This window comes from Amphiura filiformis, chromosome 20 (assembly GCF_039555335.1).
Source record: "Amphiura filiformis chromosome 20, Afil_fr2py, whole genome shotgun sequence".
Taxonomy (NCBI): domain Eukaryota; kingdom Metazoa; phylum Echinodermata; class Ophiuroidea; order Amphilepidida; family Amphiuridae; genus Amphiura; species Amphiura filiformis.
In genome coordinates this window covers 1,468,572-1,493,677 of record NC_092647.1, presented here as the reverse complement: position 1 = coordinate 1,493,677, position 25,106 = coordinate 1,468,572, and the positions used below count along the sequence as shown (strand labels likewise).

Sequence of the window (25,106 nt, the reverse complement as noted above, 5' to 3'; positions counted from 1 at the left end):
CCCAATGACCCCATTGTTTTAAAACAACGTTTTGTACCGATAGGCTCTTACTAGCTCACCCCCATTTATGAAGTGAAATCTGCCAACTAGGGGGGGTGGGCTTATACCCGAATGGTTACGGTAATTATAAATCTTTGCCCCCTTGCACATGCCACAATTTTATTGTCTATGGTGCAATCCGCTTGCCATACATCGGGTCAATCTGCTAATCTGCTTGCCATACATCAGGTCAATCTGTCACTGAACTGAATCTGTGACTGTGAAGTGTGTTCAGTGTTGTTGTGTTGGCCGAAAAAGGTGTAGAAAAATAATAATTTAAAACAAATCTTTAGATTTTTGATCGACATATATTGAAGTTAAGAATGACTTCACCGCTGGTTGCACAGGCTGCTGAAATACACAGAGGTATGTTGGTAGCTGACTTTTAAGCTTTCTTGAATAAGTTGCCGAATTCGGAACCGTTTCAGGTATACATACTATAATATTTACAGTAATTTCTTGGCCAAACTGGAACACTATAAACGCTAGTGGCTCCGCGATAAACACACGCGAATATAGCGTGGTACAGAAGAAAGCATACATGCGCCTTACATTGCGTACACGCTTAGTACGCTACATGGACGCAACGCGCATGGGCTTATGGCCAAGAAATTACTGTAAATCATGAAATATTATAGTCTCAGGCTTATCATAGTTCTCGGTAGCTCGAGATACTCTAGCTAAAATACAGGTTTACATTTACTATCTTACATTATCTTGCTGTATTTCAGCTAGAGCGCCATATGTAGCGCTTCCGGGTTTTTTTTGGAGAACAAACTAATATACTATTCTGTCGGTCGGACATCCGGGCTATCTCTAGTCTCGGGCCCAAGCTGCATGTGGCTCACGGTTTGTTGTGTACAACAGAAACCGGCTGTGAAGGAGGCTACATAGCGATGTTGCTGGAGTGACATTCAATTTCGGAAAAACGACACTTTCGACCATGGAATTTAATTTTAAGTTTGTCAGTATATAAACGGTAAATCAAGTAAGTTTCTTTCACTCCAAGACTTAGAAACGGTTGTTTGATTCCACTGACTATTTTGCGATCGAAATTTACATTACACCAATGACAAAAATCATCAACAAAAATCGAATCACGGACTTGTTTTCACTCGAACATCATCAACCGGAAGTGACGTGACACGGACCGACAGAATACTCAGGTGGTGTATGACGTGCATTCCCTAAATTCAGTAAATTTTCATCGTCAACCGTGTAATTGAATGGGATTATTTTGAAATTTTAAAACGCTTGAAATATCACAAACAAATAGGCCTATGTTGATAAATAATACAAGCTAAAACCGTTGGGGTTCGATAATGAACCCCACAAAACTAACCGAGTATATGGAAAATGCCATACGGCCGGGCGGTTTCAAGAGTTGCCGGCTCGATCATGTCATCCGCCGCCTGACTATACTGTTACGTAAGACGAAGAAGAAACCTGCCTGCCCCGGAGCCCGCCCTACTCATTATTTCCATTTTCATTGTACTTATTGCAATTTGCCTCCACACATTACGTAATCAACACAAAGCTTTTGTGAGGACTAGTGAGTGGATAAGAAATTGACAGCGGAGGATACGAACGACATGCCGATTTTTAGTTGTCAATCATGAATTGCCGCAACGTTTTAGTATTTTACTGTGCACATGGCATTCCGCAAGCACCGTCCATGATAAATTATGCCGTATTTTTCCAAAGATCATCTCATATGAAGTAAGCTGAATGCGATCTGTACTTTGGTAACATTCCGATCGCTTTTGATCACCTTTTATCAGCGAATTTGCTTGAAAACATGTGAGTTCATGTTGTGTAAACATAATTAGCATGGACACAAATGAAATTACGAAGCAAATGTGACGTGTCATGTCAAAAGGAGACACTTTTGGGCAGGATCGTAAATGGAGAAATAGCCAAAAATCTGCCTGGGGTGACTTTTTTCACAATTTGAGTTTGTTGCGAATTTGTGATGTTATTAATGTTAAAAATATTGTCTGATAGTTTCAGACCGGAATATAAATGGCATCTTGTATTTTTTGAGACATGTTTCAAGGTAATTCCTACTCTCAACATTGTCAATAATATTTTAAAGGCCGATATCTCAATTTCCAATTTTATAATACCATAACTTACTTAACTCAATATCTTCGCTTAGGAATGTCTGATTTCATTGGGGAAAACGGCGTTGTGGAGCAAAATATCTCTATATTTTATGTAAAAACCTCAAAATTGATAACCTGCCCAAAAGTGTCTCCTTTTGACATGACACGTCACAAATGCAATTTTAATGCGCAGCAGATCTATAACGTGGCCCGGTTTTACGCAGAATTAGACCACGTCTGGTTCTCGGCCTGCCAAAAATTCTCCCCCCCCCCCCACTTGCACATGCCAAATTTTTGGGATCCCAATTTACAAACCTTAAAATGGTATGTACAATCCATGTTGCGAGCACAGCAGGAAAATGTGCATATTTTTTAAAGCGTTTCCGTACTGTTTTCAACCAAGCCTTTTTAGAGCGTTTTATTTAAAAGGTACCCCTTTCGCCTTGCCAAAATTGCTTGGCCCCCCCTTTTCGACTCGTCAAAAAAATTTTTCCCCACTCCCCAGCTTTACCCACCCCTCCCCAATTTTACCCTCCCCCAGGGCTCATAATTATTGCACAGCCCCTTTAATAAGGCGTTGCGCTGCTGTCCGGGAGAATATGATCGCCGAGGGTTCAAGCCTTGAGTAGGTGAAAATTTTCTTCCTCTCCCACAATGTTGCTCGAGAAGTCTAGCCAAGAATTTGCTCACCGATAGCTTCACATTCTAGGCTACCATTGCATTAAAAATCTAGTCGGCTTCGCTGAAGCATGACACTGTGACTGTGTAAAGCAATAGAAGCAGCGTGGCACACTGGTTAAGGTCTTTGCCGTTGGTGTGAGAGGTCCCGGCCCCGGGTTCAATTCCCCGAAATACCCCGACCAGCTATCTATGGTTTCTCCCTTCGTTCAGCAGGTCACTTGTGCCTGGCCGAAGAGCTCCGAAGTTTCGTCAGCATTATCTCCTAGATTCCAGCTGTTAATGCCTAGATATGCCCGACATAAAAAAAAGAAGAAGAAGTTCAGAAGTAAACACAGCTGATCACAACAGGCGATTGCATCAAAAATGTTGCTAAAATTAAACTTTGGCAAAATTTCAGACTGTCCAAAATAGGCAAATCTTGCTCAAAAGATACAGTTGACTCATTGAAATAGCTTTCATCCAAATTTCAACATGAAAACAGAATAAATAACCACCGGTGCAAACAAATGCACCGCTGTCCGACCGAAAAATGATAGCAATGCACTCTAGCATCGAATGTATCCTGTGCAAATTCGAAGCTAAAGTAACCACAATGTTAAGGTCGGAAATCCTGCAATGCGTTCAGTGACACGTACACCATTGCAGTCAATGAATTTTGAAAAAAGCAGGCGTGCTATAAATCGCACTCCTGGAAATAGTCAGGCGACTCTACAGGTGTGCTGTTAATTGCACTCGGTAAGGATTTTAGGTGTGCTATCATTTGCACTCGGTAAGAAGTTTAGGTGGGCTATTTGAATTATTGCACTTGATATTCAGATAAGAAGAATGGGTGTTGAATGTGAGACTACAATGTATAGGTGGGCAATCAAACTTCTTACCAAGTTAAAATTATGCAAATTTCCTAGCACTGCCCCACGCACCCACTGCATGACATCACATGCACAGAACTGACGAATCGTGTGCGTAGGATCGGTGAAATTCTTGTCAAATTTGGTAAGAAACACCTCGTGCGTATTGTCCGTCTCCGTTGAAAAACTGGATCCTCCGCAGTAAAATCCACCACAACCACTTGAAATATTAAAGCTTCCAGCAAAGTCAGAAAAAAATATACCATGTCCAACAAAAATTATAACCAAAATTACAGATAAATGAAATTTGAGTATCTTCAGTCATCGAAATTTTTGCTCGCTTGACGCCAGAAAAAGTAAATTTTCAAACGGCAATATTTTCCGAACGGAACCATTGATTTTCATTCCGTCTTTGCCAGGACCCAGCAGCCATCTTGAATATATATGAATATGTATATATCTGAGCCCAGTAAGGTCAAAAATTCATTCATAAAACCATGTCGGGTTAATTGTAGGGCTGCTAAGAATACGCAATTGCGTTATTTGCGCCGCAATTTGCGTATTTTGGCTCAAATTGTGTTTTTTGACATTTTTGAAAAAATCTAAAAAAAAAAAAAAATGTTGATGTTAGGCCTATGCGTTTTTGGCGGAAATCGCGGATTTTTGTGTTTTTGGAAAATCGCGTATTCTTAGCAGGCCTAGGTTAATTGCAACGATTCTGATCGGCCGAATAAGACCACGTGTTTGTGACGTGTTGGGTTCATGAACATTTAATGAGCAGCGTGCTCCTGTCTGACACGGTAAAAAAAGATAGCGGGGATCACCAAAAGTCCGATGCTATGCACTTTGCATGCTTAGTGGTGCCTGGCGTGCTAACTGGCTCCTTCTTTTCTAACTTCATACAGCGTGAATGGGGGTAGTTCGTTCGTGGGATGGGCTTACTCAAACAACTCAAACACCAAACTTTCGACACGAATATCGTCCCGTCTGCTTCGGTTTTTTTCAAACCCCATTACATCATTAAGCTTGTAGGTTTTCCATGTCTTATACTGGACCCATTTGTTCTTTTTGTCCGCCATGAATCCATGATGAGTAGTATAAACTGATATTTCTATCGGCAAACCTCGGTACAATTTTATCATAGCGCTACACTCACCGCTGTACAGATCGCACGTGTGTATACGTAGGTCATGTCAAAATATTAAATCAGCCTTGTTCAGCTTCTAAATAATTATACAGTTCAGTTGAATGCATAAACATTACCTCATTTTAGTCATTTATTACGGTGGGCAATGGCATGTCACAGCTTTTTTGTGACATGAACAGCACGTATCATATTTCGGTAGCGTGACCTCACAAGAAAGGTCAGCTAATATTAAATTGTCGAAAACGGTCAATCAGCGAGTAGAAAAGATATTGTTTGGGTCGTCACTTTTGTAAAGGCCATGATATCGATTTATTTTATGGAAATCACTTTCGGGAACCGCAGCAACTTTGGAAACTCCTTCAGGTGACAAGGTGCGCTATAAATCGCACTCGGTAAAGTGATTTAAGGTGGGCTCTATGCGGGCGATCGCACTCGCGCGCCTTAAAATGCATTGACTGCCATGCCATTGTAGAATTTCTTCTCGCCCCATACATTGTTTTGCACATGCATGTAAAGGCAGTGTATGCGCGACGTCTCATGGTTCAGAAGTCACGTGAAGCCGTTGGTCCCGTGTACAGGACGAGTCACCCCTGTGCACATTAAAGTGTCAAAACTATTCGAAAAGAGAAGGGGGACCATCCCCGGTTCTGATACCTGTACCGTACTCAACCCTCTATGTTCAAGATGGGCGCGATACAACTGTGCAAAGTTGTCTACCCATAAAATCCTGTAGAATGTAATAACATCCAAGGAGTTTGATCAGGGGGGGCAGGACCATTTCTGCATAGAGCGTCAGGGGATTCACTCTCCCGGGGGTGGGGGGGGGGGCACTTGACTTTGGAAGTGACAGGGATGTTTAATGTTACCAAATTTTTTTAAAGAGATTAACCATGCTAACAATTCACCAATGTGTCATTTGAGCAACTTTTTCGGGCGCCATACACCTGTCGTGATCGGCACTGTTTACTGGGTGCTATGAGAAGACCCAACAAGAGGGTCTTTTCGGTGAGGAATCCAAAAATTGGGTCTTTCCTTGAGACTGGGAAAATCTTCCCTAAAAGGGGATCTTTTCATGAGACTGGGAAAAACTGGGGGTCAGAATTTATGTAAAAATAATGAAAAAAACTGGGTAATTTGGTGAGAGAATATCAGAAATTTGTCCAAAATTCTTTAAAAAAGGGGGTCTTTGTGACAGGAAACAAAAAAGGGTCATTGGGTGAGAGGGAGTTCAGTAAAAAGGGGGTCATTGGGTCAGAAATCATAATGGGGTTCAATGTGGCTGCACATCCCCATCAACCATTTTTACATTTTCAAAAAACTCTACAGAGAAAGAATGAGGCCATGTTGTTGAAATAACATACATCATGGATTTTTTTTCTTAGTTTGGGAATTGATAGATATCAATGAGAAATGAAAAACCTGAAAATTTGAACCTCTCGTTTTCACAGGGGGGTTAGCATGAAAAGTGTGACGTTGCGCAAAAGTCAAGAACTTCAAGGGGCCATTTCACCCAAACTACACCCCCTAGAACATTCAAATGCTTGACTTTTTTTGGGTGTAGATTTCAAATTTACTAAAATCAAATCCATATCTTGCTTCTAAATAAAGTTATAGGCTCCCAAAATAGCATGTACCGTAATTAATTTAAGTTTGTTTTGTTTTGCATCAAATTTGTGGACTACAGGTGGAGGTAATGGCAATGCAGTGCCTGAGCGTGTTGATGTTTACCAGCCGTATGAAGGTAGGAATGTTTGACTGTCTATGATATGTAGTATCAAAAAACCTGCAACATTTCTTTTGCAAATGTCAAGATTTAATTTGGAATAAAATATTCCAAATATTTCTAAATATTAAAATCCAGAGCTTGGAATCTTGTTTCTACATTTTATCTGTTTCAAATGTGCAATAGCTTTTTTTTAAATACTTTAACCCTGGAGCACTACCTGCCACCCTGTCGATCTAACATTGCCTCTGATTGGTCAATTACATGATATTTTTACTTCAATCACCAATCAGAATGGAGCTTTGCAGATAATTCACCCCCATTTTTTTGTGTGGGTAATTATTATAACAATGTTGCTGATTGGGCCAGTTGATAATGAAAATTACTTTTTGGCCAATCGGCAGGTATTTCTCATGGGGTTAATAAGTATTTTGTGGTAAGGTTAGGTAGGGAAATCTTCTCTGGGTGAGATTAGGATTTCTAGAGACTTGAGGTATAGTGAAGTTGCTGCAAAAGTTTTTATTGATAAACACAACTTCTTTTGGGTGATACTGACCCTTATTCTACAACCAATCTTTATACATTCATAATATTTAAAACATACAGTGTTGAAAATAAGCCTAAATGTTCAAGGGCTGTTTGTGTCCATACATTGTAGGGCTAAAGTTCTACGGATAAAAACTGTTAAAGTGGTATACGTATGACTATGATTCGATTGCTACCATTTATGGACCCTCATCAATTTGTATGGGCCAAACTAAAATTTCAATACATAAATGATACATGTATACACATTGCTTCTGTCATTGCATACCATTTTCACCCTGATGTGGCAGTGCCATCAATGCGTAGAAGCAGCTGTTTCGCTCGCGCACCTACATGTATGCGGCATCTAGGTATGTGTGTACTAGTACACCAGTGCTTTGAGCGAATGCTAGTGATTTGAGGCTGTGTCCATTGAAACATGCACTGACGTCACTGCAACATGAGGGTGAAAATGGTATACATGTTTCAAACAGTGCATTATTTTAAGACGTCTTACTCAGAGATTAACAAATGGTAATGGCCAGGATTCGATTTAATTTGAAAAATGTGCAAAGCAATTTTTTAGCGAAAACATTATTTAGGTGATGAAATTTGTGTAGCAGGTTGTCCAAAATGGGGAGCATTTTGCTCCTCGACACAAGTTAAATCGAACCCTGGTAATGGCATAATAAGGATGGAAGCTGTATTTGGAAAGATTTATGTTGAAGTGAAATACAAGTTTGTTGTGCTAACTTTGTTATCAAAAATTCCCGGGCCTGCTGGGTAGTGTATCTGCGGGCCTACAGTGATTTTTTATAGGCATTTGGCTTTGAGGTCATTCCTTAAATGTATTTCCAACACTGTTAAAGGGGTTATGACCTGCATGATTGACAGCCTCATCCCCCGTTTATCATCAAAACTGATATTTTGGTATCAGAAGAAAGCTCATATTTTCTCATTACCCCAGTAAAATTACACGCCTGAGATATTTTTCATTTGAATTGATCGGACCATGCCCCATCACCTATTTTGATACAAATGTATCTTTAATTTTCTCCTAATCTCCTTACAGTGGATCAGATTCTGTTGCCAGACTTTGCACAGTGCCTGGCAGTGAAGACATTCTTACATATGTGTGGTATCCAGTTCACAAAGAAACTGAGGCCCAATGCGGAACAGATGTCTCCATCTGGTAAGCCAATCACCACTGAGCACTACCTGCCAATCTAACATTGCCTCTGATTGGTCAATTATGTGGTATCTTCACTTTAATCACCAATCAGAATGGAGCTTTGCAAATATTCACCCCAATTTTTTGTGTGGTGAAATTATTCTAACAGTGTTGCTGATTGGTCCAATTGATAATGGAAACTTCTTTTTGACCAATAGGCAGGTAGTTCTCATGGGGTTAAGCAAACCTGTAATGATGAGTTATGTTGCCTAACTGAGATGCAGGGTGCTCAAAAGCAGTGCAATCGAAACAATATTCAAACATGTCATATACCTGCCTGCACTTATATAAGATTCAAACAGAAACACTAACCAAAATAGATTGCAAGAAACCCGTGAATGAATCAGCATACATGTTCCGACGCATGAGAGTTTGAAACTGCCAAAAACAAAAAACAAAGGAAGACAGTAAGAAAATTAAGTAAAAAGTACAGGATGCCACCACATTGATGACGTTATCATATATATTTCTTTCCAGGTGGTTTACCATTTATAAAGTGTGGCCCACAGATAGTCTCTGAATTTGATTCAATTGTGGAATTCATTGGAATAAAGGTATGTTTATTATTAGTAAATGAATCAAACCCAAAGCAGCATGCAGTTTTAGTTTTGTCCTGTTTTTGTTGTAAATTTAGGTAATTTGAAATTTATTTTTTATTTTTTATTGCATTTTTTTTAGCCATGTTTTGGGTTTTTTTATGTTTGGCAGCCAAATTTCTTTTATTTCTTGGGAAAAAAAAAAGCAATGCCCCAAAATACAAATTTTAAAGCTATGTAATGCGATCTTTAGACCATATAAAGTTAATGTTTTGGTCCTTGTCTAGAGAATTTTCATGAATTGATGAGAGAGTGAGGTTTTATTATAAATTGGTTTTTATGCCTCCACCGCGAGGCATACTGTTGCGTGGCATACTGTTTTTGCACTGTCCGTCCTTCCATGCTTCCGTCCGTCCGGATGCTGTATCTCAGGCATGGATGGGCAGATTGACTTCAGATTTTCAGGATAGGTGGGTCATGGTCAGAAACCCTGGATACTTTTTTTTGGGTGGGGTTGAATGTCTCATACTGAGGTCAAAGGTCATTTGAGGTCAACTTGTAAATTTGGTCTCATATGAACAGTTCAAATCCTATGGGCATGACACTTGGTGGGTATAGTCAACATTTGGAGCCAAATTTTTGGAAGGTTATTTTGGGGTCATCTGGGGTCACCCAGGGGTCATCTGAGGTCAAATTAGTAAAAACTGTCGTATGGGCATGACACTTGGTGGGTATAGTCAACATTTGGAGCCAAATTTTTGGAAGGTTATTTTGGGGTCATCTGGGGTCACCCAGGGGTCATCTGAGGTCAAATTAGTAAAAACTGTCGTATGGGCATGACACTTGCTGGGTATACACCAATCCGAGAAGCGTTTACTGTATTTGGCCCTCTATTGACGGAACCACAATTGTACCAGTGCGGGAGATTTAATTTGTTCAATCAATTCATGGTCGTGTATTGAAAATTACTGTTGTGTACAATTCTGTATAGCACACTAACAAGTAATTGATTGAACCCCCGACCTTGGGGCACCGCAGTTTTACGTCGGGGACACCGCAGGAATGGCCTAGTCGGATTGGTGTATAGTCAACATTTGGAGCCAATTTTTGGAAGGTTATTTTGGGGTCATCTGGGGTCACCCAGGGGTCATCTGAAGTCAAATTAGTAAAAACTGTCGTATGGGCATGAAACTTGGTGGGTACCATCAACATTGAGGGCTGAATTTTTGGAAGGTCATTTTGGGTCAGCTGGGGTCACCTAGGGGTCATCTGAAGTCAAATTAGTAAAGACTGTTGTATAATTCCCTATACACTATTTCAACCTCATTTATGTGACTCTTATTTTTGCCCATATTTTTTTGTTTGTTTGTTTACCACTTAGTTGACTTTTAGCGTTATAAGATTTGTACACATTTAAATCGCTCCATGGTGGAGGCATCCCATTCGACGCACGGCACCCACCGAGAACCGCGAATGCTGAGAACCGCGAAAGCCGAGAACCGCTCTAGTTTCCCCTTCAGTGTAAAATTAGCATTGTTAAGTGCTTTCAGGCTTTTTCAACAGTGCTTTAGGAGAGAAGGTGGCTCTTTTCTTTTTCAAATAGACTTGGAAAAAAACATTCGAAAGTCTTAAATTTTTCAAAAAATCTGATCAATTCCAGAGGACCAGTACCAAAACATTAATATTTTCAGGCTTAAGTTGAGATATGTTTTTAGCTCTAAGATTACTCTTATTTTTATTTCTGATGTTTAATTCAAGAAGGGTGTGTTAGAAAAGAACTCAAATGACTAACAGTTTAATTTTATCTCTATGTGACAGGGTTTATCTCTATCAGAAGATTTGAGTGGTCCTCAGAAGTCTGAGTTAAAAGCCTACATGGCCCTTACCATCAACAGACTGAAGCTAGCAGAGGTTAGTATTATATGTTCACCAAGTAAGTTTGTCCATTCCATATTTTGATTACATTCATTAGACCTAAAAAAAATTGTTTGATTGGTGTAACATAAAAAAAAATTAGGGTAGGTCGGTCGGCCTTTTTTTTTTAAACACACATTTTAAGCTGTATATTGGAACTTTTAAAAAAATTTAATTTCAATTTTTTTTTACATTTTTTTGGCAAAAAAAAAGAAAAAAAGTCTAGGGTCGGGCCTATTTTTAGGGTCGGTCGGGTTACGCCAATAATGATCTGTTTATGATGTTCTTAATTATAACCTTAAATTTCAGTTGATCACCATTATGTAACACTTCTAATCAGGACTATTATTTGAGCTACGAACATGAATTGCTGTTCCTTAGACCCACCCCACACTAGTATTTTTTTCGTAATCGTGTCGTAAGTTCCCGATTATAACATGATTATAATAACATGGTTATGATAAATGAATAATGAGAGCATTTTCAGGGTTAGCACCTCGCCATCGTGGCGTAATCATTTCTGGTTATACACACATGGTAATTGCAAAGTCCATTGAGTAAGCATAATACAACAACAAAATGCAGTGCAACATCAACATATGTGATGCGATCAAGCAAAATGAGTCTGATGTCGATCAAAATCAAAATTCAGTTTTCAATTTCATTACATGGGCCATTTTCAGAGCTTTATTTTGGTGAAACCCCCATCATAATTAGACTTATGGTTCCAGAGATATGGCCATTTTAGTGTTGCTCAGAACAATAAAATACAAAGGATGTTGATTGTGAATGCTATTGGCTATGTCACAAAACAATATTCCCGACATCCGACTCATTTTACTTGATCACATCACATATGCCCAACACTCACAAAAGCTTCAATTTTCTAAATACAAAATGTTAAATCTGCCTAAAAAAAACAGTCATTTTTATCCAAAGTTTTTTATCTTTCGAACCCTGAAATTAAGGCCAATGAAAGTCGATTTTGAGTTTCCCGTCACCCCCCTCACATCATTTTCTGACCCTCACTTGAATTCATTATTGTGAAAAAAAAAAAAATACTGATAAAAACTGGTTATATTTCCAAAAAAAATGATGAATATCCATTTAATTTTTGTGAAAAATCAAAATCAAAACATACATTTTGCTGTCAACCTTTCAGACTCTTTTTGATATACTTTTGAATCTCATTTGGGATAAACATCCATCTTCAAGTGAGTGAGCGGCAAATAACAACACATTTTACATGTACATGCTTGTTGGTCATATCGTTATGAATACGGCAGACGGCCGAATCCGGATTCGGCTTTTGGTAAATTCATTTTACACATGCATTACATTTGAATTCGAGAACAAGGGATCAATGCTATACCTATAGAGGGCAGCATATCGATTTTTTAACGGTTGCCGCCGGTGACCGTACTGTATTGCACCATCAACTAACCCTGTATGCCGCCCTCTTTTGATTACTTATTATGCCGTTATCATCTGGTCTCCGTTAAAAAAATTGATATGCTGCCCTCTATCATGTACAGCATTGATCCCTTGTTCTCTAATTCAAATGTAATGCATTCGTAAAATAAATTTACCAAAAAACGAATCTGGATTCGGCCGTCTGCCGTATTCATAACGATATAATGAAAGGCAGAAAAGTAATGAATAATGAAAAAGTTACCTCACTTGTTTTCAGAAATTATGTGATGGGAAACTCAAAATTGACTGTTAGTAGCCTAAAGGGGGTAAAGTCACTTTTTCAATACAAATCATAATTTGTCAGAAAAAATATCCTTAATTTGGAAATCCTGCACCATCCGAAACAAGTCAAGTCCAGGATTATGAATGCTGGATATTTGTTTTAAATAATTATAATGTTTTTTGTATGTGCAGAGTAATTTTGAAATGATTGTGGAATAAAAAGAGAAATAAAAACTTTTTTTTAACATTAATTATTTAGTTGTATGTCACATGGCAAGACAAACATTCATCGGAGGCCATAACCAAACCTCGTTATGGCTCGCCCTATCCGTGGCCACTACAACATCTCTTACCCTGGATGAAACAGAGGGAAATGAAACGGTATTTGAAGGTTCAAGAATGGTCGGATAAAACAGTAGAGCAGGTAAGGTTGATGGTTGTAAGGTTATGCTACCAAATGCCGGTCCTATAATAGAGATGTGTACAAACTCATCTTGGGAAAAATGTGGTTCTTAGCAGCAGCTGTGATAGTTAAAATTGGCCCCTCCCTGGGCTCTGGGACTAGGGAAAAATAATTGGTTGAGCATCATTATTTTTACAACTGGACCTGGAAGTCAATGATGTCTGTGACTCGCATACTCTCTATACTTGGAATATTATGATAGAGTTTCTAGACAGAAATGGAGAAAAAGCGGTACTAAACTTATTAAATATAAGATTTCGCGGTTCTCGGGTTGGGTGGTTTTTGTGACTATCTCTACAACACCCAACACCTGTTACCCATATAGGCCTACTTGCCCTGACCTTTTAAACTACTAATAGGCCTCTGCACCTGTGCCGCTTTTGGAATCCGATGAGATGCACCTGCACGATTAACCACACTAATGCTTTCCGATGCTCGTGACTGCGCCGCCGGTATACTCCACAAGACTACGCGATAGCGTGCATGCGATACACACCGCGAGCACGCGTTAGCGAGTCACGCGATAGCGTGTGGACAGAGGGACGGACGGACGGACACGCCATGATTAGTATTATGATTGCTTGATCCATCAGAATTGGGCACTGCTAATCATGACCAATCCAAAGCCTCAATCATGCAAATTTCTGCTCATTTTACTTGTGATTCCCTAAAAGCAAAACCAGCAATAATGGAGATTGTGCTCGACCATATTTCTATTTGGTGGTGTGGAATCTTAAGACCCATATTTCATTGAGATAAACATTGGATTTTATGTGCCATCTTGGTTTCATCTCAAATCTTCAGCTTTTGGGGAAGATAAAAAAGTCAAGGGACTGAGTAAGATTGGGGGGAGGGCAGAAGACAAGTGAGATAATTTTGTGAAGCTAAAGCTACCCTGTGGGCTAAAATTGGAATAATTTTGTGATATTTTATGTATAACATTTTATTTATAAAATATCAATTAGAGCTTTCTGGAACGGTTTTGACTGGAAGGCAAAGGTGCAACCAAATTGAAGAATTTGTATTATTTTCAGGGGCACTTTTCAACATAATGGTAGATAAGCTCTATCCTAAAATTGAGATGAGTGACAAATGGCAAGAATAATTCAAATTTAAGAAATCGCCTCCCTGGAGCCAAATGTGTTGATCAAAACTTGTAATTGTAAAATCTTGTGTTTGCTTTCAGGTTCATGCTGAAGTTAACTTATGCTGCAAAGCCTTGTCTGACAAGCTAGGAGAACAATACTACTTCTTTTTAGACAGGTGAGAGGATTAAGCCATCTTAATTTAATAGTTTGTGTCAAAGCCATTCCCAAGTTAAAAACCTAATGCAACAAAAAATCTGAAAATGGTCTTGATATCTTTTTTTTATCACCTGTAGGTGACATTACGTAAATATATGTATGCAAAGTAGTTCCCGCTAACAAAACAAAAGTTATGACCCAACAGGTAGAACTTTTTGAATGACTCTCGTTTATACCACCTTTTTGGGACCTGAATGGTGGTTGGCCATTGAGCAGCTCTGAGATGTACAGTAAACATACCAAAACCAACTGTATTTGGCCTGAAACACATACACAGATCTTTGACATTTGTTTGGCCCTCCATGCCACACAAGCAAACATAATTTGCCATAGAAGTGACATAATAATCGGATTATCTACCATAGCAATAGATGAATACAATTTTTGAATAGATCGCCCTGCACTATAAGCAGATTGCACTTGAACAGGTGTGAGTGATCAGCATAATATGTATATTCTATAGAATTATGATACAGGTCTTTATCTCTGTTCTTTGACATTTATGGTTTAATGCATAGGTACCGAGTGAACATTATAGTGCAGGGTGATATATTTAAAATTGTTTTCATCTATTGCTATGGTAGAAGTCCGTCACTTCTACAGCAAATTGAAAACCCAGCTTGCTTGTCTGCTGAACTTATTTCTTATCATTAAATCTCGTTTTGTTTTCCTTGCAGACCAACAGAATTGGATGCATTAGTATATGGTCATCTCAACTCACTACTCAAAACAAAATTCACAAGTGTGCAACTGGCAGAAGATGTTCAACGCTATCCAAATCTTGTCCGCTTCTGTGAAAGAATTACTGAACGCTATTTTACTGAAGGAGGAGAAAGATGAGATGCTTTACACATTATATGAGATTATTTTATTGATTGATATGCATGAGTATAGAACTACATAGGATTTAAGAAGTAAACACTGCATTAAAAAGAATGACCACATTTGCCTGAATGGTCAGAGTTTGTATTATCATCAGAGTGGCCGTAAATGTGATTGTGTGGTTAATTTTGATACTTCACAGATGGATGAGCTAGGATTTTGAATATTCATGCTTTTATTAGCCAGACACAGTGTGTGTGGTGCAGTGGACAGCTTCTTCGAGGATTTGAACATCTTTCTTCCAAGAGTCAACAATTATGTTTATTGGCAATGTGAAGTATGTCATGGCAAATTGGGTGTTGTGTTGACAAATGGGTATCAATATATTCTTTTTTGTGATTTCTTGAAATGTGTTTTTTTTTTTAGAAAATGAGCTATGCGATTTATTTTACAGTCAAGGCACAATGTTTATGTGCTTACTCACCATAACAGCCTGTGAAATAGAACAATGGAAGAGCTCAGATGCCTTAAGGTTGGTCTGAACCCTGGAATTATGAAAACTTTCGGGCCTCATAACTGCTAAATTATTAGTCTAAAGAATATAAAAGTATACATTTTAGAATGGAAATGACTCGATGAATTCATCTGTGAGGTCCAATTTGGGCCAAAATGCTCATTTTTGGAGAAAATCCCAAAACCAACCTTAATGCACCAACATCTGCCCTAAATTGATACCCTGCTTTAAAAAATCCAATGAATACTTTGACAATTTGATCAAAAACAGCACATCCTTTCTTATTTGTGCTCCTTATATATTTGACTCATCAGTTATATTTTGCCTATATCTCAAATCGATTAAAATGGATATATTGCTTTTTACATCTGAACGACAGAATTAGAGAAGGAGAACCGGGACTCCCTATGCCGCCACATACAATAGCAATGTCAGCTATGGGGAGAAAATTGGGGGGTATTCGGGTCCTTGCCGATGATGCTGGAAGATGTGACGAAAACAATTTTCGCCTCATCTGATGCGTCTTGGTCTCTCAAATGCGCCCATCATCCATGTCGCACTTGCATGACAGCGATTGCCTTGAGTGCATTCTGTGGAAAACCAAATACCAGGGTTTACTTTAACGCACAAAACATGTGTATTTACGCATTCACACACTTTACAGACCCCTTCAAATCCCAATGTTATTATGGTTTGTACTCTTAGTACTGCTCGTTGGGGTGTGCCAAGTACTGTTTTCATAATTTATTCAGCCATGAAAGCAATGTCAAGTCCATTGTGACATCTTTCACACTACTCCCCATTCCAGATAAATACAGCACTAATTTTTTGGGATTAAAAAATATGATCAAGTTCTGCAAAATAAAACATAGCTAAATCCTAATCCTTTAGTTAGTCCTAACTGGCAATAAAAGTAAAATTTTAATATTTGGCCAATTTCTAAAAAAAAGAGCCAAAAACATGCATTTTTGTCATGTTTTCTGACAATCTAGTCCCAAAAATCAAAGACTTGGAACAAGTCTAAGCATTCAAAATCTTGAGTAGATGCCGCAATTTTGCTCTAATTCCCACTTTTTTGTGTTACTATAATTAAATAATGGGTTATAAAAATGAAACATGTCTTTTCCAAAAACTAGAATGCATAAACTTAAATTAGTCTTAGTACAAGTCTTTGAGTTTGATTGTCACAGCATATGAAAAACAACCTAAAAACGCATGTTTTTGGCCCTTATTTCCAAAAATTGGCCAAATATTAAAATTTTACTTTTATTGCCAGTTAGGACTAACTAAAGGATTAAGATTTAGCTATGTTTCATTTGGCAAAACAGGATAATATTTTTTTTATCCCAAAAAATTAGTGCTGTATTTTTCTGGAATAGGGAGTACATCCACATCTTAACTATTTAAAAATGTAATTGTGGTGTGTTTTTATTTTTCATTCAAATTGATGTACTTGAGGTTTGATTTGTTTGAGGGAAAATAAATAGGCAACAAAGGAGTTTAATATGGCTGTCAGTTGTTACTCATTTATTTATTAAAAACGATATCTATTTATAATAATAATAATAATAATAATATGGAAACTTAAAATGCACAAGTGTCCGTCAGAGTATCAACAACAATGGGCTATTCCATTTAAAATCTACACTACCCCTGTGGAAAATTTTGGAAACATCTTCCACAGGGGGAGTATGAATTTCAAATGGAACAAGTACATCAGGCAGCTCCATTTGAATTTCATACACCCTCTGAGAAAGATGCAACCTGAATTTCCTCTGAGGGAGAATGAGTTTCAAAAGTAACTGCGTATGTGCTCATTCCATTTGAAATTCATACTCCCCTGTGGAAGATATTTCCTAAATATTCCACAGGGGGAGTGTAGATTTTCAATGGAATAGCCCAATATGAAGAAGACCCTGGATATCTGGGCTCACAGCCCATTATATTCTTGAAATGAATCCCATATATAAGAGATTTTGTGTCCTGTGATAGGCTAAAAGTGAATCATGTGATATGGAATGGTTTCATCTATTATTAAAAAAAACTAATAAGAATAGGAAAAAGTGCGGCAATATTTACATCTATCTGTTTATGAATACATAGATTCTGTATCTTCTGATTGGTTAAGAGAATCACATGATATGGTTTCTGTATCTTCTGATTGGTTAAAAGAGAATCACATGATGTGGTTTCTGTATCTTCTGATTGGTTAAAAGAGAATCACATGATATGGTTTCTGAATCTTCTGATTGGTTAAAAGAGAATCACATGATATGGTTTCTGTATCTTCTGATTGGTTAAAAGAGAATCACATGATATGGTTTCTGTATATTCTTCTGATTGGTTAAAAGAGAATCACATGATATGGTTTCTGTATCTTGTGATTGGTTAAAAGAGAATCACATGATATGGTTTCTGTATATTCTGATTGGTTAAAAGAGAATCACATGATATGGTTTCTGTATCTTCTGATTGGTTAAAAGAGAATCACATGATATGGTTTCTGTATCTTCTTCGTATGGGCATGAAACTTGGTGGGTACCATCAACATTGAGGGCTGAATTTTGGAAGGTCATTTTGGGTCAGCTGGGGTCACCTAGGGGTCATCTGAAGTCAAATTAGTAAAGACTGTCGTATAATTCCCTATACACTATTTCAACCTCATTTATGTGACTCTTATTTTTGCCCATATTTTTTATGTTTGTTTGTTTACCACTTAGTTGACTTTTAGCGTTATAAGATTTGTACACATTTAAATCGCTCCATGGTGGAGGCATCCCATTCGACGCAAGGCACCCACCGAGAACCGCGAATGCTGAGAACCGCGAAAGCCGAGAACCGCTCTAGTTTCCCCTTCAGTGTAAAATTAGCATTGTTAAGTGCTTTCAGGCTTTTTCAACAGTGCTTTAGGAGAGAAGGTGGCTCTTTTCTTTTTCAAATAGACTTGGAAAAAAACATTCGAAAGTCTTAAATTTTTCAAAAAATCTGATCAATTCCAGAGGACGAGTACCAAAACATTAATATTTTTCAGGCTTAAGTTGAGATATGTTTTTAGCTCTAAGATTACTCTTATTTTTATTTCTGATGTTTAATTCAAGAAGGGTGTGTTAGAAAAGAACTCAAATGACTAACAGTTTAATTTTATCTCTATGTGACAGGGTTTATCTCTATCAGAAGATTTGAGTGGTCCTCAGAAGTCTGAGTTAAAAGCCTACATGGCCCTTACCATCAACAGACTGAAGCTAGCAGAGGTTAGTATTATATGTTCACCAAGTAAGTTTGTCCATTCCATATTTTGATTACATTCATTAGACCTAAAAAAATTGTTTGATTGGTGTAACATAAAAAAAAAAAAAAATTAGGTAGGTCGGTCGGCCTTTTTTTTTTAAACACACATTTTAAGCTGTATATTGGAACTTTTAAAAAAAATTTAATTTCAATTTTTTTTACATTTTTTTGGCAAAAATATAAGAAAAAAAGTCTAGGGTCGGGCCTATTTTTAGGGTCGGTCGGGTTACGCCAATAATGATCTGTTTATGATGTTCTTAATTATAACCTTAAATTTCAGTTGATCACCATTATGTAACACTTCTAATCAGGACTATTATTTGAGCTACGAACATGAATTGCTGTTCCTTAGACCCACCCCACACTAGTATTTTTTTCGTAATCGTGTCGTAAGTTCCCGATTATAACATGATTATAATAACATGGTTATGATAAATGAATAATGAGAGCATTTTCAGGGTTAGCACCTCGCCATCGTGGGCGTAATCATTTCTGGTTATACACACATGGTAATTGCAAAGTCCATTGAGTAAGCATAATACAACAACAAAATGCAGTGCAACATCAACATATGTGATGCGATCAAGCAAAATGAGTCTGATGTCGATCAAAATCAAAATTCAGTTTTCAATTTCATTACATGGGCCATTTTCAGAGCTTTATTTTGGTGAAACCCCCATCATAATTAGACTTATGGTTCCAGAGATATGGCCATTTTAGTGTTGCTCAGAACAATAAAATACAAAGGATGTTGATTGTGAATGCTATTGGCTATGTCACAAAACAATATTCCCGACATCCGACTCATTTTACTTGATCACATCACATATGCCCAACACTCACAAAAGCTTCAATTTTCTAAATACAAAATGTTAAATCTGCCTTAAAAAAACAGTCATTTTTATCCAAAGTTTTTTATCTTTCGAACCCTGAAATTAAGGCCAATGAAAGTCGATTTTGAGTTTCCGTCACCCCCCCCCCTCACATCATTTTCTGACCCTCACTTGAATTCATTATTGTGATTTTCCAAAAAATACAGATAAAAACTGGTTATATTTGCAAAAAAATGATGAATATCCATTTAATTTTTGTGGAAAAATCAAAATCAAAACATACATTTTGCTGTCAACCTTGAAGACTCTTTTTAATATACTTTTGAATCTCATTTGGGATAAACATCCATCTTCAAGTGAGTGAGCGGCAAATAACAACACATTTTACATGTACATGCTTGTTGGTCATATCGTTATGAATACGGTAGACGGTCGAATCCGGATTCGCTTTTGGTAAATTCATTTTACATGCATTACATTTGAATTCGAGAACAAGGGATCAATGCTATACCTATAGAGGGCAGCATATCGATTTTTTAACGGTTGCCGTCGGTGACCGTACTGTATTGCACCGTCAACTAACCCTGTATGCCGCCCTCTTTTGATTACTTATTATGCCGTTATCATCTGGTCTCCGTTAAAAAATTGATATGCTGCCCTCTATCATGTACAGCATTGATCCCTTGTTCTCTAATTCAAATGTAATGCATTCAGTAAAATAAATTTACCAAAAACGAATCTGGATTCGACCGTCTGCCGTATTCATAACGATATAATGAAAGGCAGAAAAGTAATGAATAATGAAAAAGTTACCTCACTTGTTTTCAGAAATTATGTGATGGGAAACTCAAAATTGACTGTTAGTAGCCTAAAGGGGTAAAGTCACTTTTTCAATACAAATCATAATTTGTCAGAAAAAATATCCTTAATTTGGAAATCCTGCACCATCCGAAACAAGTCAAGTCCAGGATTATGAATGCTGGATATTTGTTTTAAATAATTATAATGTTTTTGTATGTGCAGAGTAATTTTGAAATGATTGTGGAATAAAAAGAGAAATAAAACTTTTTTAACATTAATTATTTAGTTGTATGTCACATGGCAAGACAAACATTCATCGGAGGCCATAACCAAACCTCGTTATGGCTCGCCCTATCCGTGGCCACTACAACATCTCTTACCCTGGATGAAACAGAGGGAAATGAAACGGTATTTGAAGGTTCAAGAATGGTCGGATAAAACAGTAGAGCAGGTAAGGTTGATGGTTGTAAGGTTATGCTACCAAATGCCGGTCCTATAATAGAGATGTGTACAAACTCATCTTGGGAAAAATGTGGTTCTTAGCAGCAGCTGTGATAGTTAAAATTGGCCCCTCCCTGGGCTCTGGGACTAGGGAAAATAATTGGTTGAGCATCATTATTTTTACAACTGGACCTGGAAGTCAATGATGTCTGTGACTCGCATACTCTCTATACTTGGAATATTATGATAGAGTTTCTAGACAGAAATGGAGAAAAAGCGGTACTAAACTTATTAAATATAAGATTTCGCGGTTCTCGGGTTGGGTGGTTTTTGTGACTATCTCTACAACACCCAACACCCGTTACCCATATAGGCCTACTTGCCCTGACCTTTTAAACTACTAATAGGCCTCTGCACCTGTGCCGTTTTGGAATCCGATGAGATGCACCTGCACGATTAACCACACTAATGCTTTCCGATGCTCGTGACTGCGCCCGTCGGTATACTCCAAGACTACGCGAGAAGCGTGCATGCGATACACACCGCGAAAGCAGCGTTAGCGAAGTCACGCGATAGCGTGTGGACAGAGGGACGGACGGACGGACACGCCATGATTAGTATTATGATTGCTTGATCCATCAGAATTGGGCACTGCTAATCATGACCAATCCAAAGCCTCAATCATGCAAATTTCTGCTCATTTTACTTGTGATTCCCTAAAAGCAAAACCAGCAATAATGGAGATTGTGCTCGACCATATTTCTATTTGGTGGTGTGGAATCTTAAGACCCATATTTCATTGAGATAAACATTGGATTTTATGTGCCATCTTGGTTTCATCTCAAATCTTCAGCTTTTGGGGAAGATAAAAAAGTCAAGGGACTGAGTAAGATTGGGGGGGGGGGAGGGCAGAAGACAAGTGAGATAATTTTTGTGAAGCTAAAGCTACCCTGTGGGCTAAAATTGGAATAATTTTGTGATATTTTATGTATAACATTTTATTTATAAAATATCAATTAGAGCTTTCTGGAACGGTTTTGACTGGAAGGCAAAGGTGCAACCAAATTGAAGAATTTGTATTATTTTCAGGGGCACTTTTCAACATAATGGTAGATAAGCTCTATCCTAAAATTGAGATGAGTGACAAATGGCAAGAATAATTCAAATTTAAGAAATCGCCTCCCTGGAGCCAAATGTGTTGATCAAAACTTGTAATTGTAAAATCTTGTGTTTGCTTTCAGGTTCATGCTGAAGTTAACTTATGCTGCAAAGCCTTGTCTGACAAGCTAGGAGAACAATACTACTTCTTTTTAGACAGGTGAGAGGATTAAGCCATCTTAATTTAATAGTTTGTGTCAAAGCCATTCCCAAGTTAAAAACCTAATGCAACAAAAATCTGAAAATGGTCTTGATATCTTTTTTTTATCACCTGTAGGTGACATTACGAAATATATGTATGCAAAGTAGTTCCCGCTAACAAAACAAAAGTTATGACCCAACAGGTAGAACTTTTGAATGACTCTCGTTTATACCACCTTTTTGGGACCTGAATGGTGGTTGGCCATTGAGCAGCTCTGAGATGTACAGTAAACATACCAAAACCAACTGTATTTGGCCTGAAACACATACACAGATCTTTGACATTTGTTTGGCCCTCCATGCCACACAAGCAAACATAATTTGCCATAGAAGTGACATAATAATCGGATTATCTACCATAGCAATAGATGAATACAATTTTGAATAGATCGCCCTGCACTATAAGCAGATTGCACTTGAACAGGTGTGAGTGATCAGCATAATATGTATATTCTATAGAATTATGATACAGGTCTTTATCTCTGTTCTTTGACATTTATGGTTTAATGCATAGGTACCGAGTGAACATTATAGTGCAGGGTGATATATTTAAAATTGTTTTCATCTATTGCTATGGTAGAAATCCGTCACTTCTACAGCAAATTGAAAACCCAGCTTGCTTGTCTGCTGAACTTATTTCTTATCATTAAATCTCGTTTTGTTTTCCTTGCAGACCAACAGAATTGGATGCATTAGTATATGGTCATCTCAACTCACTACTCACAACAAAATTCACAAGTGTGCAACTGGCAGAAGATGTTCAACGCTATCCAAATCTTGTCCGCTTCTGTGAAAGAATTACTGAACGCTATTTTACTGAAGGAGGAGAAAGATGAGATGCTTTACACATTATATGAGATTATTTTATTGATTGATATGCATGAGTATAGAACTACATAGGATTTAAGAAGTAAACACTGCATTAAAAAGAATGACCACATTTGCCTGAATGGTCAGAGTTTGTATTATCATCAGAGTGGCCGTAAATGTGATTGTGTGGTCAATTTTGATACTTCACAGATGGATGAGCTAGGATTTTGAATATTCATGCTTTTATTAGCCAGACACAGTGTGTGTGGTGCAGTGGACAGCTTCTTTGTAGGATTTGAACATCTTTCTTCCAAGAGTCAACAATTATGTTTATTGGCAATGTGAAGTATGTCATGGCAAATTGGGTGTTGTGTTGACAAATGGGTATCAATATATTCTTTTTTGTGATTTCTTGAAATGTGTTTTTTTTTTTAGAAAATGAGCTATGCGATTTATTTTTACAGTCAAGGCACAATGTTTATGTGCTTACTCACCATAACAGCCTGTGAAATAGAACAATGGAAGAGCTCAGATGCCTTAAGGTTGGTCTGAACCCTGGAATTATGAAAACTTTCGGGCCTCATAACTGCTAAATTATTAGTCTAAAGAATATAAAAGTATACATTTTAGAATGGAAATGACTCGATGAATTCATCTGTGAGGTCCAATTTGGGCCAAAATGCTCATTTTTGGAGAAAATCCCAAAACCAACCTTAATGCACCAACATCTGCCCTAAATTGATACCCTGCTTTAAAAAATCCAATGAATACTTTGACAATTTGATCAAAAACAGCACATCCTTTCTTATTTGTGCTCCTTATATATTTGACTCATCAGTTATATTTTGCCTATATCTCAAATCGATTAAAATGGATATATTGCTTTTTACATCTGAACGACAGAATTAGAGAAGGAGAACGGGACTCCCTATGCCGCCACATACAATAGCAATGTCAGCTATGGGGAGAAAATTGGGGGGGGGGTATTCGGGTCCTTGCCGATGATGCTGGAAGATGTGACGAAAACAATTTTGCGTCTCATCTGATGCGTCTTGGTCTCTCAAATGCGCCCATCATCCATGTCGCACTTGCATGACAGCGATTGCCTTGAGTGCATTCTGTGGAAAACCAAATACCAGGGTTTACTTTAACGCACAAAACATGTGTATTTACGCATTCACACACTTTACAGACCCCTTCAAATCCCAATGTTATTATGGTTTGTACTCTTAGTACTCGTTGGGGTGTGCCAAGTACTGTTTTCATAATTTATTCAGCCATGAAAGCAATGTCAAGTCCATTGTGACATCTTTCACACTACTCCCCATTCCAGATAAATACAGCACTAATTTTTTGGGATTAAAAAAATATGATCAAGTTCTGCAAAATAAAACATAGCTAAATCCTAATCCTTTAGTTAGTCCTAACTGGCAATAAAAGTAAAATTTTAATATTTGGCCAATTTCTTGAAAAAAGAGCCAAAAACATGCATTTTTGTCATGTTTTCTGACAATCTAGTCCCAAAAATCAAAGACTTGGAACAAGTCTAAGCATTCAAAATCTTGAGTAGATGCCGCAATTTTGCTCTAATTCCCACTTTTTGTGTTACTATAATTAAATAATGGGTTATAAAAATGAAACATGTCTTTTCCAAAAACTAGAATGCATAAACTTAAATTAGTCTTAGTACAAGTCTTTGAGTTTGATTGTCACAGCATATGAAAAACAACCTAAAAACGCATGTTTTTGGCCCTTATTTCACAAAATTGGCCAAATATTAAAATTTTACTTTTATTGCCAGTTAGGACTAACTAAAGGATTAAGATTTAGCTATGTTTCATTTGGCAAAACAGGATAATATTTTTTTTATCCCAAAAAATTAGTGCTGTATTTTTCTGGAATAGGGAGTACATCCACATCTTAACTATTTAAAAATGTAATTGTGGTGTGTTTTTATTTTCATTCAAATTGATGTACTTGAGGTTTGATTTGTTTGAGGGAAAATAAATAGGCAACAAAGGAGTTTA

The 25,106-nt window shown here is 37.5% G+C and overlaps 2 protein-coding genes across 2 annotated transcripts; both read left to right on the top strand.

The window, feature by feature from the left end:
- The first annotated feature begins 266 nt into the window (after positions 1–266).
- On the top strand, positions 267–15,195 carry LOC140142091 (metaxin-2-like). Its single transcript, XM_072164049.1, has 8 exons — positions 267–405; positions 6,505–6,561; positions 8,141–8,260; positions 8,777–8,853; positions 10,654–10,746; positions 12,704–12,868; positions 14,094–14,170; positions 14,889–15,195. Exons 1-8 carry the CDS (start codon positions 363–365, stop codon positions 15,049–15,051), a joined length of 795 nt encoding a protein of 264 aa, XP_072020150.1. The 5' UTR covers positions 267–362; the 3' UTR covers positions 15,052–15,195.
- Positions 15,196–17,052: 1,857 nt separating this feature from the next.
- Positions 17,053–23,249, top strand: LOC140142992 (metaxin-2-like). Its single transcript, XM_072165020.1, has 5 exons — positions 17,053–17,058; positions 18,706–18,798; positions 20,756–20,920; positions 22,152–22,228; positions 22,943–23,249. Exons 1-5 carry the CDS (start codon positions 17,053–17,055, stop codon positions 23,103–23,105), a joined length of 504 nt encoding a protein of 167 aa, XP_072021121.1. The 3' UTR covers positions 23,106–23,249.
- The last annotated feature ends 1,857 nt before the right edge of the window (positions 23,250–25,106 follow it).